We start from the raw sequence: 12,196 nt of genomic DNA, 5'->3' as shown, positions 1-12,196 counted from the left end.
GGTATGTAATATGGTGAGTTCTGTTACATCTGAACGGTCAAATTGGTGAATCATTTTGGTGGACCTGTAGTTTCAGCATGTGCTCTACTCACTCTTTGCAGGTGCTGGAGACTCGCGCTGGTACAGTGTATTTACAGTCCATGATCATGGTCAGGGTTTCACTGTCGTTTGCTTCCTGAAACGGAGGCTGTCCGCAGACCAGCATGAACAGGATCACGCCCAGGCTCCAGATATCTGCGAAAACAAGAGTTCTTTTAGACTGTATAGTGACTGAACTAGGGCTATGGCACAAAATAATACTGGTAGATACATTTGTCCTCATTCTCAATAAAATTATTATTAGGGTTTAAAGTAGCAATGCTCTGGTTGGTGGTACTTCAGTCAGTGCTTTTACTTTCAACCACTTTTACAGTCTTGGAAACAAAACATTGCATCTTCAAATTCTCAAAACCTGAGGGAGTTTAAAAAAATAAATTAAAAAAATCACAATATCATCCTGCCAATGAAAGAAAATGCTTTGCCAAATCTGAGTCCCTTCTGTGTGGGACTTAATAGAGACATGACACCAGCGGCTGTCCGTGCTTATTTTTAGCTCGACACATCACGAAAACCTGCTCCTGGCTCAGAGGCTGCGGGCTGAGGCAGGAGGGGGCTTTCAGCCAGAACAAAATATATTGTTTCTATTAACATTTCAGTGTTTGCGCATCTGCTCTCCGTGTGATGTCCTTTACAGGCGAGGGAGAGTAAAGACACGGTCATAAGTAAGTCTGCCATTAGTTCTAATAATAATATAAACACCAATATCCTGTCTCAGTGGGGTTTGATTATGTATAATAAAGCCTGCTATCCCGTGTTCTGCACTTAGGGATGCACCGAAAGCAGGTCAAAGTAGCTCATGCCCCTAGAAGCCATAAGCGCCAATGCAGGTCGTAGCGTGTTACGTTTTCTTACTCATTACTTGTCCATGAGAGTAAATACTATCCTGACAGAAAAGACAACGGGAGAGAGGGATATTGTACATCCAATTACACAATGGAGATACTTTTTGTCACTGAAACGTGGCTGTAAATACTGTTTATGTGGCGCTAGCAGTTAGCTTTGCCTGTTAGTTTCTTCTTCGTGATTCCATTAGCGTGTATTAGAGCTTCTGACCCAGAGGCAGCAAAGTTGCAATTGTGGTTCCCCCCACAATAAAGCAAAACAATAAGTCTAAATAACAACAGTAAAGGACTCAAACATCGGCATATTTTCATACGAGGGAAAAATGCAATGCCGTGTGTGTTTATATGCAGGGGGGATAAACCTCATGCTTAATGTATCAAGATGCCTACATTAGTTTGGGCAGACAGGATTTATTTGTATTACTTGTCATTACACGAGCTCAAGAGCCAGACTTGGAGCCCTTGGCCGTCCAATTTAAACAGAAAGATCAAGCCTGCAGCCTGGAGTGGAGACAGTAAACATCATTTAATATGCATAAGTCCCCTCCGCGTTGTTTGACAAAGTCCATTAATCTCAAAGCGCTGCCTCTTCAAACAGAACCGACACGATGCATACTCCAACCTTCTCGCGTAATCCTCAACAAACATTTATACATCAACGTCGCCGTTTACACCAGTCAACGAAACCAAGACCAACACGCGGCTAACATTCAGATCACAACACATGTTTATTTGTATGTAAGAAATAAAAACTACTAAGCGATACATGTCAATAACCTGCAAACAATTTTGAATGATTTGGTGTAGCCGGAATCGTTTCGGCCCTATTAAGCATAGGCTGATAAAGCAGACGTGTCTCTAAACCAGGCTCAGTAAATACCACAGAGATACAAAAGCACTGTTCTAATTAAGACTAAATGGGTTAGGGATAGGAGGCCTGATTGTGCAGAAATGGTGCGAGAGTGTGACATTTTCCCCAGTCACAATAATTGGCTGACCAGGTTTTAAACTTTCAAATGACTTGGAGCCGAGTCTTGACCTAAAACAGGGTTAGTCACATAATTTTCCAAGTCACAATTAAAAGGACCATTTTTATTTATTCCTTTTTTTGGTATATTAGAGATCTAAAAGGGGGGTCCTCGAGGTCTCCCCCCAGGAAATTTGTATAGACATTTTTTGAGGACTTCTCAAAATCATCTTGAGAGCCTGAGGGTACATGTTTGAGGGCCGGATTTGGTCTGCCGTTGCCTACCAATGGACAAAACAAAAGTAGCTAAATGTACAGTACATGGGTCCAATCAGCTTTGGAGCAGTGTAGGGAAAGAGTCTTAGCCAATGCCAATGTTATGGCAAACTTGGCTTAATTCAACCCTGGCTCATTAAGCATGGATCCTCACATTCTCATGCACACCTAAACTTCACCTGAGCTGCTTTGACCACCTTCAGCATGTGTCCGTGGATTACTCTTGGCTTTAGTCCAGTCCTACAGTGTCCTCTGCTGTCCCTCACTGCTCCGGGCCACACACGCCCCCCACATCAACATTCACAGGACAAGAGCCGCCCGTGTCCCAGAGGCATTGTTCGCCATTCTCATCTACTCATGTCCACTTACAGGCTGTGAAATAAAAGGCAATATAACCACAGGACACACACCGAATACACAAGCAGAGAAGACATGTTCAGGGATATTGGACGAGAGTCCCCTTGAGCCATAGAGTTAATAGATTCATTGACATCCAGGTGGTATTTGTTGAGGAAGGGGAGGAAGGGGAGTGTAGAATGATTGTCTAGTGTCTGCTCTTGAAGGACAGGTACTTCTTACATAAAACCAATTCTTTTGTTTATACTTTATGATTGTCCTACTGGCCGTGAAGGGTCGTATCTTCAAACTTTAAAGCAGAACTAAGTAACTCATGCCCCTAGAGGCCATAAGCGCCACTGCAGGTGTCATAACATGTTGCGTTTTTTTACTCATTAATTGTTCATGAGAGTAAATACTACACTGACAGAAAAGACAAAGGGAGAGAGGGATATTGTACATTGTATATTATTTTTTTTCACTCAAACGTGGCTGTAAATACTGCTAAAATGAGCCCGCAGTTAGCTTTGCCCATTAGCCTGTTAGCTTCTTCTTCGTGATTCTATTAGTGTGTATTGCGCCTCTGGGTCAGAGGCAGGGAAGTTGCAAGGGTGGTTTTCTGGACAGAGACACCAGGAGGATGTGAAAGACGCCCCAATCATCCCATTAACACTTGTATTCCCCCCAGAGGGACTATGGAAAGGATTTATTAAGGTAAACAAGTTAATAAGTTCTTCTTTAACCTGCAAACTAATAGTCTCACAAATTGCAAAAGCTATAGAATACTTATCAGCCAGGAGTACTGATTTGCAACAATGCAAAGATCCGAGATAGTTAGCGAAACTGACACCACTCCCCTTCCTGGTTTTGACAAGCAAGATTGCCATATCTGTTCAAATTCAGGGTATCATGAGAAGCCATATGCGCAGTTAGGATTGCGCATAATGACTAGGATTGCAGGGAAGATTAGATTTATAAGACTGTCAGTATACAAATCTATTACTATATCTAGTTTGACAATACATTTTATACAGTGTTTTAATATCCATTTCTTCTTTCTTCTTTGTTTCATCTTTCTGTAAACTTTTGAATCCATGACAATAGCCGTTTGTTTAATACAAATCCCGACCCCTCTCCAAACTTCGGTGCTTTGAATTTCTCATTTTTCACATCAGACTGGAGTCGGCTTTAGAAGTTCAGACTGCAGCCGAGTCCAGAAGCTCAGATCAATACCTAAAAAGGGTGCAGTCCTGGTTTCTAGTCCCACATACAATCCTTCTCTGTCGGCGGTTGAACTTGGAAAGCCATCTAGTCATTAGCCGCACAGATAACCGGCGAACAGCGTGCAATCTGCCACTGGATAAAATGCAACCAGTCTGCTTTCATTCCACTGATGCGCTGTACACACGCAGTAGGGGGTGGCATTCAAAAGGGCTCAGCCAAACATCAGAGTGGATGAAAGGGGGAAGGAACACTGGTTAGATCTGTAGTCAAATTCTTGGTTGTTTTTAGCTCTTGAGGAAACGGGCTACAAAACGATTTAATGTCAATTCAATTCACGGGCAGATTACACCATGACAATGACAAAACGACGAGGATGCCATTTTCCAGACATTAACGCCACATGTCTGTTTTGAATAAGAATGATATCTCACACAGTTCTCACAGCCAAAACAGTGTACCCACAGAAAAAGCAGCCTGGGCCAAAATAGCCCACAGTAAACAGGAAAAGCAGTGACACACAGTGAAGAAAGGAAATGATAACAATAGTGTGTGTGGGCTCAGACTCAGAGACACTCATTTGACTTGTGTTGCATTGTGCGTTAGTGTGAGCAGAATCAGCATCACCTCTTCAAGAGTGAACCTGCTACCCAGGGCTGGGTAGATACTTTTAAAGACGAAATTAATGAATGACAACAGGCATATTAATGAGGCTGCTTTCACTGTCAGTAGAGGTTTAATAATGGTCAACAACATAGTCAGGATATTAGAAAAAGATCAACTTATTGGTTAATTTCTTCCCTTTGGAAACAGAACTTTCTTGTTTATTTTAATGTGAATTAAGTTATGCCACGGCTCCCTATGATCAATCAAGACATTTTCAGTCATATCATATAAGTTATGATGTGTAATATACGTGTTGTTTATTGCAGTATTGGCATATCGTAAGGTCATTGTTTTCTTGAGCAATGTATTGTATGTTGCATCTAATCGTGAGGTACCCAGAGGTTACCACCTCTAGTGCCTGCAGTGCAAACCTGCTACTAAACCTCATTTTTGGCTACCTGTAATCAAGCAAAGCAATGTAATCCACTCCCAGCAAACACAGTAAAGGTAAATGTTTTTTCAAGTGTCTTTCACCTGCAAAAAACCTGATCTCATTCTTGTACAAAATGCCTGCCCACACTCCAGTTTATGTCACAGGGACATTGCCATTTACAAAAGTAGTACAAAAGAAGGTAGTACACACTCTAGATAGAAAGAAAAACTGCATTTTATCATAACGTAAAGTTATAGGTATAAAGTTGCTCTAAAAGTAGTAGTAAGTTAGTAATAAAAGAGGAACAAGTGGAACATGTCTGCCTCACCACATCCTCTTCACACTGAAGGCCACTGGTTCGTTTGGTTCCTGCAGGTTTTCATGTTTAGGGCCAGTCCAGCAGAACGGGGCAGTGGGGGCGCATTAACACATGGCTTTGTGAGGAGCTGTCAGTAACATGCACAGAGCTGTCAGTCCCTGGACAGCCCCCAGACTCTCATCACATCAACATAAACGCTGCTGTCACCGGCCGCCAGTGGAAAAGAGCAAATCTGTCACATGCAGGCCTGCCTCTTACATAGTCAACCGCTCGGTGACATTCACATATGACGGACAGGCGTACTGCCACGTATAGAAGGTGGGCCTCGTATTGTTCTCAATTGGTTTAACAGCTGCTTCGTTTAGAGAAAAGCATACATCCTGGATTAGAGTGATTAATACTGGTCCTGTTTAGTCCGGGTTTCCTTTAAATGTTGGTTCATTTGTCCCCTACAAAGTTAATTCTGTGAAAGCTTTTTATTTGTTAACTGACAAACTTGTCTCACTATGTAACAACCTTTCTTGTTGTAATGCTGTCACAATACTAGAATTGAAAAGTAAATTTTGATTCTAAGAATTAACTCAAGACTTGATACCAATTTCAATATCACAGTTCAAAGATGCAATATGTATTATTGACTACTGCAAGAGAACCGTTCTCAGTTATGCTTTACTATGGATCATCTTTTGTCTTGATAGATTCTGCTCCCAAGACATAATAGGCTAATTTAAGAAAATGCAAGACCCAAGGTAAACTGTTTAGACAAGAGTCCATCTCTGCTTAAACGTTATCCGGGTAACTGGAGACATTTCAGTGGAGAGTGTGTCACGCCTTCAGAGAATGGAGACAAATGTTCCATGGAAACTTCAAAGAAAAAGCATGAACTCTGGCAAGAAATTGCTGCTATTACCGGGAATGAGGTTCGCCATCTTGACACGGCCATCAAACCAAATCAAGGACAATAAAAGTGGGCGTCCTATATTATTCATATACTTTTTCATTCTGACAGACAATTATAGTCGTAGTGATATTCAAATATTGTCACCTGGGTTGATTGATTAGACGTTTTGCTTCTATCGACAGAAGACGGACGTCCATGTCCTCTACGCAGTGAAAGTTTCATCACGCTTAAATCGGAGGAAAAGTGAGCCTTTATCTACCCGTTATTGTACTTTGGAGAGAACTATTTTTGGTGCCTCTAAATGTCATACATTTGAGTTCGTAAGCAATTCCTTACACAAAGTTGCGCACAAAGCAAAAGAAGCTGAAAGGGTTCTATTCAGGTCAGAATTCGCCTTGTCATTGATTTTTTTTTCCCCAACTAAACCATTGTGTTTTTTAATAGTAGCCGTTTATATAACAGTCTAAAATTGGAGATACCAGACAAATAAAAAGCACAGAGGAACATGAGTGGGTGAAGCTGTGAGAATGGTTTGGGAATGGCTGCGTGCGCCGGCCTCCAAAAACCTCCCATTTCAAACAGACGTCCAAGGATAACTTCATCAAGCAAGGAAAAGAATCCACACATGTCAACTTAAAAAAAAAAAAAAAATTGGTCATCCTGAAATATCTGGGGCGGTGCAGACTTGGCCTCTTCTTCTTTTGTGTGGTAAATGCTGTGGCTGAATTGCATGTCTTCCTTTTGTTGCGAGGAGTTCTGAAGAGCGATTACGGCAATTTTCCAAAGATGGTGGTTTGTCTGCGTGTGCTTTTATAGACATTTTTGGAGGGGAGCACTCTCAGACTTCAAAAACAGGGCTCGATCAAAAGAAGCTGGGGTCTTTGTAGTTCATGGCTTCACCAGAATTGGAAAAGAAAAATAGGAGCGACTCAAAAGTTGAGTGTTTTTGGTGTTTTTGACTTGTATTTGAGTTGACGAAGCAATGCAATGTGTTACTCCCTTCCATTAGAACTTTCACAAGGAAAAAAAAGAATACAAACTCCTGTACAGAGTTGTGTTTAACAAGAAAGGCCCAAATCAGCAAGGAAGTATAGCCCCTCATTTAGAAGGATGTGCATGTGCGCCATGACATTCTTGGGTAACAGAGGTCTTCCTGCTTATTTGTGTTGTGCTAATGCTAGTCTAACATAAAGGGATTTACCCGTAGTGATTCTAAAACACGTTGCTAAGGAACCGTTGGGAAACCGGTGTCAAACAATGCATCATCCTCAACAAATTCGACCAACATTTTTTTTTTACTGCACTTACTGTTTGTCCCTAATCCGCCAAACACAACAATAAAACAAACCCCAAATGCATCATGCACACCAACTGTCAAAACGTCTGACAGCAGCGACGCATTAAAACCTCAATTAAAAACAAAGGCCGTGGCATTTCTCACCACTTTTATTGATGTCTCACAACCCCAGAGCTCTGAGATCCACTTGACAGACTATTAGTCGACTGTGGCACCAAAATGAATGGATTTAAATAATAGACGGTAATCATTTTGACATTTACAGAAAGCCAAGACCAAAAGACAAAACAGTGAAACCCTTTTTCATCAAAACAGTTTGCAGTGACAAAGCTATGGTAATATCACGGCACCTGGTCTAGAATTAAAGCTAAAAAGGTGACGCATATTTGGAAACTCACTCCTCTAAGACGCAGTGGCTTCTGCAGCATTTTGACCTGTGGGATGCTAGTTTCTATGCAATTACTTTGGACTTTCTGGGTTTGTGTTAATTGATTGTGTCCACCTTTGCCGTTTTGTGTACCCCCTTTGGCCTTTCATTTATTCCAAGTCGCCCCTCCCTCGTAGAACTGAAGAGTGTTCGTGCAGCAGCCTTATCCACTTGATCTTAAACTTATGGCTTTTACTTCAAAATACCATTTACATGTCTATCTTTTAAAGCAATGTTCGAATACTATTTGATTTCACCTTCTTTCTATGGAATAATGTCAAGTACCAAATAGTGATCATTAAGTTAGGAAAAACACGGCACTATACGGCTGATGGCAGTTTCTAATCTTTCTTTGCACATTGTAAAGCGTGCAAAATGCTACAAACTAATGCGGTTTACCTGACTCCCAGACATGAATTGGCCCATCGCTAAATTCTCTGTGAGATTGCCATACATCAAAACAGGACAAGTGCTCTGCCGCAGCCAACTTAATAATTGCACAGTACATTCTATTTAAGATCAAGATAATATGTATGATGATCAGTCAGTAATCCATTAACATGCAAGAGAAACTGACTCTCTTCTTTACCACGCCATGCACCGACGACACCACTACTTTGCCTTTCACTTATTTCACTGGGCAGCAGATTAGAAAGGGGACTTCTTTTCTCGCATGGTGCCATGTGTTAATTATATCAGTGGGGCATATCTCCCGCTGCAAGAGCAACAGATGTTGAAAGGAACCGCGGAGCCCAACAAGAGTCCGGACGCACTGAAGCACGAATCCCCGACCGCTGGGCTCCGACCATTAAGGGTATAACAGTATGTGTGTGCAGCGTGACAGAAGAAAGACAAAGAAGGGGAATATGTTGTGAAATATGTCTGGCTGACAGGGCCTGCTGCTGTGGCTGAATTTGAATGAGGCACTAGAGCTCTCTCTCAGGCGTCTCTTCTGTCTGCAATTAACATGATGGCTGCAGGCTTATAGTGTGCAAAGCTCTGCTCCAGCTAAAATACGGTATCAAGACGCAGAGGAGGATGGTTTGGAGAAGAAATAGACGGAATGGAACAAAAAAAAAGAAGCAATACACAATGCAGTTTTATGTCTCAAGGTTATTTCAGAAAATTGCATAAAGGACACGGTGCAAACAAACAACAGCGAAGTTTTCAAACTACAACGGTTTCTGACCCACAAATTCATCAGCTACAGTATATGACACCGCTTGAGTCGATTGAACCTGGCAGGTTAGAGTTCAGGGATAAATGCTCTATCCTTCGTAATGCATTGCCTGTAAACTTGGGGCACCGCATCACACGCTTTGAATCTATGGCCGTGCAGAGAATATAGCAACAGCTCTCGAGGTATTACATAAACGCACCCCATCTGACCCCTGTAGTTCCAAATAAAAAAACAGTGCTATCCCTTTAAGTCTTTATTTAACTAACCGTGACATTAAGTGCACAATACAGTACCTTAAATGTCACTGGGCTTGAATGTATAATCCTGCCAAACGTCATACCAAGGCCTGAAGGCGGCATCACTTAGCCCCGCACAGAGAACAAACAGCACCACGGACACTAAAAATACTCCGCTGCACTCTCTCTGCTTCATTCAGACGTCGAGCCTTTTACGGTTCTGTAGAAATGGACAATGAGTAGTGAGTTCCAATAAAATGTTCCATGACACAAGCCCTTTATAAAAAGAACAAAATGACAACATATCGGCTTCTTAGAAATGTCTAAGATTAATAGAACATGTTAAATTATTTGCACTATTCAAAACGTGAATATTAAAGCAGTACTAAGTAACTTGTTTACCTTAATAAATCCCTTTCGTTGTCCCGCTGGGGTAATACAAGTGTCAATGGGATGATTTCATCTCCCCCTGGTGTCTCTGGCCAGAAAACCACTGTTGCAACTTTGCTGCCGACGAGTCGGCGGCACCAATACGTTTGTTAAGTGTCACGTCACGACTTCCAGTTCCGGGTACTAGCAGACCGGCAAATATGCAAGAAAAATACATTTAAAAAAAAACTCTTACAAACAACCATCAATATTTCTGAAACTCAACGGAGAGTTACTGAACCTACTTATTTTCCAGACTCATTATCCAAAATTGCTGCTAAAAAAGTCATATTTACTAAAATCTCTGCTTCCGGGATTAGCGTAGCTGCTGCGCATTTTTCTCCGCTAACCCGGATGTGCCGATTCTGGCAAATAATACTTTTATAGCAGTAGGTACAGCATTCTTGGCTAATGTGCCTGATAAATAAGTATGTTCAGTAACTCTCTGTTGAGTTTTAGAAATATGGATTGTGGTATAAAAGAGTTTTTTGTAGTTTCTTGCACATCTGCGGACCCAGAAGTAGAGCTGTGACGTCATCAATTAACAAACGCATACACACTAATGGAATCACAAAGAAGAAGCGAACAGGCTAACAGGCAAAGCTAACTGCAGGCTAGCGCCACTTTTGCAGTATTGACAGCCAATCTCCATTGTGCCATTGGATGTACAATATCCCTCTCTCCCTTTGTCTTTTCTGTCAGTGTAGTATTTACTCTCATGGACAATTAATGAGTGAAAAAAAAACACAACATGCTACGACACCTGAAGTGGCGCCTATGGCGTCTAGGGGCAAGAGTTACTTAGTACTGCTTTAACAATAAGCAATATTAGTTATGTCGTGCAAACATTTCCTTCATTAAACCTAATAACTCAAATTTTAACATAAGGTTTACGCTATCACACATTTTGTGCCTCTTTGCAAACGTGTCACTATTTTGTAAAGATGAAGATTTAACAAAACGAGTCTTCGGTTACTGCGAACTAAGATCCTACACAAGTTCTAAAGCATTGACTTAAGGATTTGCAATAAAAAATGCTTTTTTATTATTATCATTATCATTATTGAACCATCTTCATCTTCAATTAAATTTTACTTTCTCAAATCTTAAGTTATCGATTTGACAAATATGGTTTAATAATCCTCAAACTAAAAAATATAATGGTACAACCTCTCCGATCCTCACATGTCAAAGTTTTGTGAGTAACTTTGGAAGTGCGTGACCAAAAGTGCTGCAGCCCTCGGTGGAAAATGCAAAAAAGCAGTGTACCATATAAAGATTCCTGTTGCCAAGCGCATTGACCCAGATAAAGCCAAATTTAGAAACTCAAGGTAACTCCTCATGAACTTTCCACGTGCATTAAAACTTTAACTTTCATATTAATTTAGGCACTCTCAACTATGTCAAAAATAACCAAGACTGACTCTTTATATTAGTCCCTTGCGAGTCTCTATTCAAGTGAGACAAAAAAAAAGCTCAACTATATGGTTGTTTTTGTTCATCGATAAAACCAGCCAAGTAGAAAATTGGTTCATTTATAATCTTTTCTAATTAGCATATCGTACATTGTATATTCTCTCCACTTCTCCACACCTAATCCCTACACTATGTATGAGTGTCGTGCAGTGTCACTCACCTATGGCTTAAAAGCTATAAAGAAATAATACTTTTGTGAGGATCTGACTTTGCGCTGGAGCTTACTGTTCCCTGTGATCTCGTCCTTCATTTACTTGTGGCTTAGCTCGGCAGAAAAGTGGGTTATGCAACTATTTACAATCTGCTGCGCTCCCCCGCGAGACCGGCCACAGTGTAAATAAACTGGAGTCACCGCCAGGGCCAAGAGCGTGACCCCACACCGACCTGTTGAGAGTAGAAACCATCACAGGGGCTTTCGTGTGTGGTATGGAAAATGACAGCATTGTTGGGCTCAAACTGATTTTCCTTTTTCATTTTAAGGAAGGCTCTATCGGCCAATTATCTTTCCAAATATCGTCCGATAGCTCTGATATTGTAAAATACCCATATTTCACTCGATTTCTAGTAAATTCTTCGCTCATAAAAACTACCTTTTGTCACGAAAGCATCCTCTCAATCGAAAAGCCATATCGAGTCTGTCACATTCATACAGTTGAGGACCATGAGGCTGGCTGCATTGTGCCGTCAGGATTAAGTGCGGCAGTTGTTGATTTCGCTGACAGCTTTACCCACAGCCTCCAGGACTGCTGAGGAGATGTGGGCCAGAGATTGCACACGGGCCCCTGGAGACCACACACACACACACACACACACACACACACACACGTACACTCAAACTCCACCTCACACCTGGCTCTCACTCCGACAGCATCCGTTACCACAGCAACGCGCGTGTGCACCGAATCATCTGGCAAAATAAAAAAAGGATCAGACCTCTGTCAAGCCCGGGTCCGCAGCAAACAAGCAAACCTTCAGCGGGATCTGTCCCGAAAATCCCTTTAAATCTTACCCGGGGCCAATCTGAAAAGCGGTCATGCGTGTAATTGCATTTTTAAATTTCAAAATGAATGCACTTGAGAAAATAGCCAGGTAATGGAAAACTGAAATAGCACATATGAAAACAACAGGACCTGTGGCTTATAGACTTTCAA

At 41.4% G+C, this 12,196-nt stretch overlaps 1 protein-coding gene across 1 annotated transcript in view; it reads right to left on the bottom strand.

Moving 5' to 3' along the window:
- Positions 1 to 12,196, bottom strand: part of snrka (SNF related kinase a) — a 46,330-nt gene that overhangs the window by 18,217 nt on the left and 15,917 nt on the right. The window contains exon 3 of the mRNA XM_079561398.1: positions 93 to 234. Within this exon, the coding sequence (XP_079417524.1) occupies positions 93 to 234 (142 nt within the window). The remainder of the gene's footprint in view (positions 1 to 92; positions 235 to 12,196) is intronic.

The sequence above is a fragment of the Gobius niger genome, assembly GCF_951799975.1.
Source record: "Gobius niger genome assembly, chromosome: 8".
Taxonomy (NCBI): Eukaryota; Metazoa; Chordata; class Actinopteri; order Gobiiformes; family Gobiidae; genus Gobius; species Gobius niger.
This window is presented reverse-complemented; position numbering and strand designations above follow the sequence as displayed.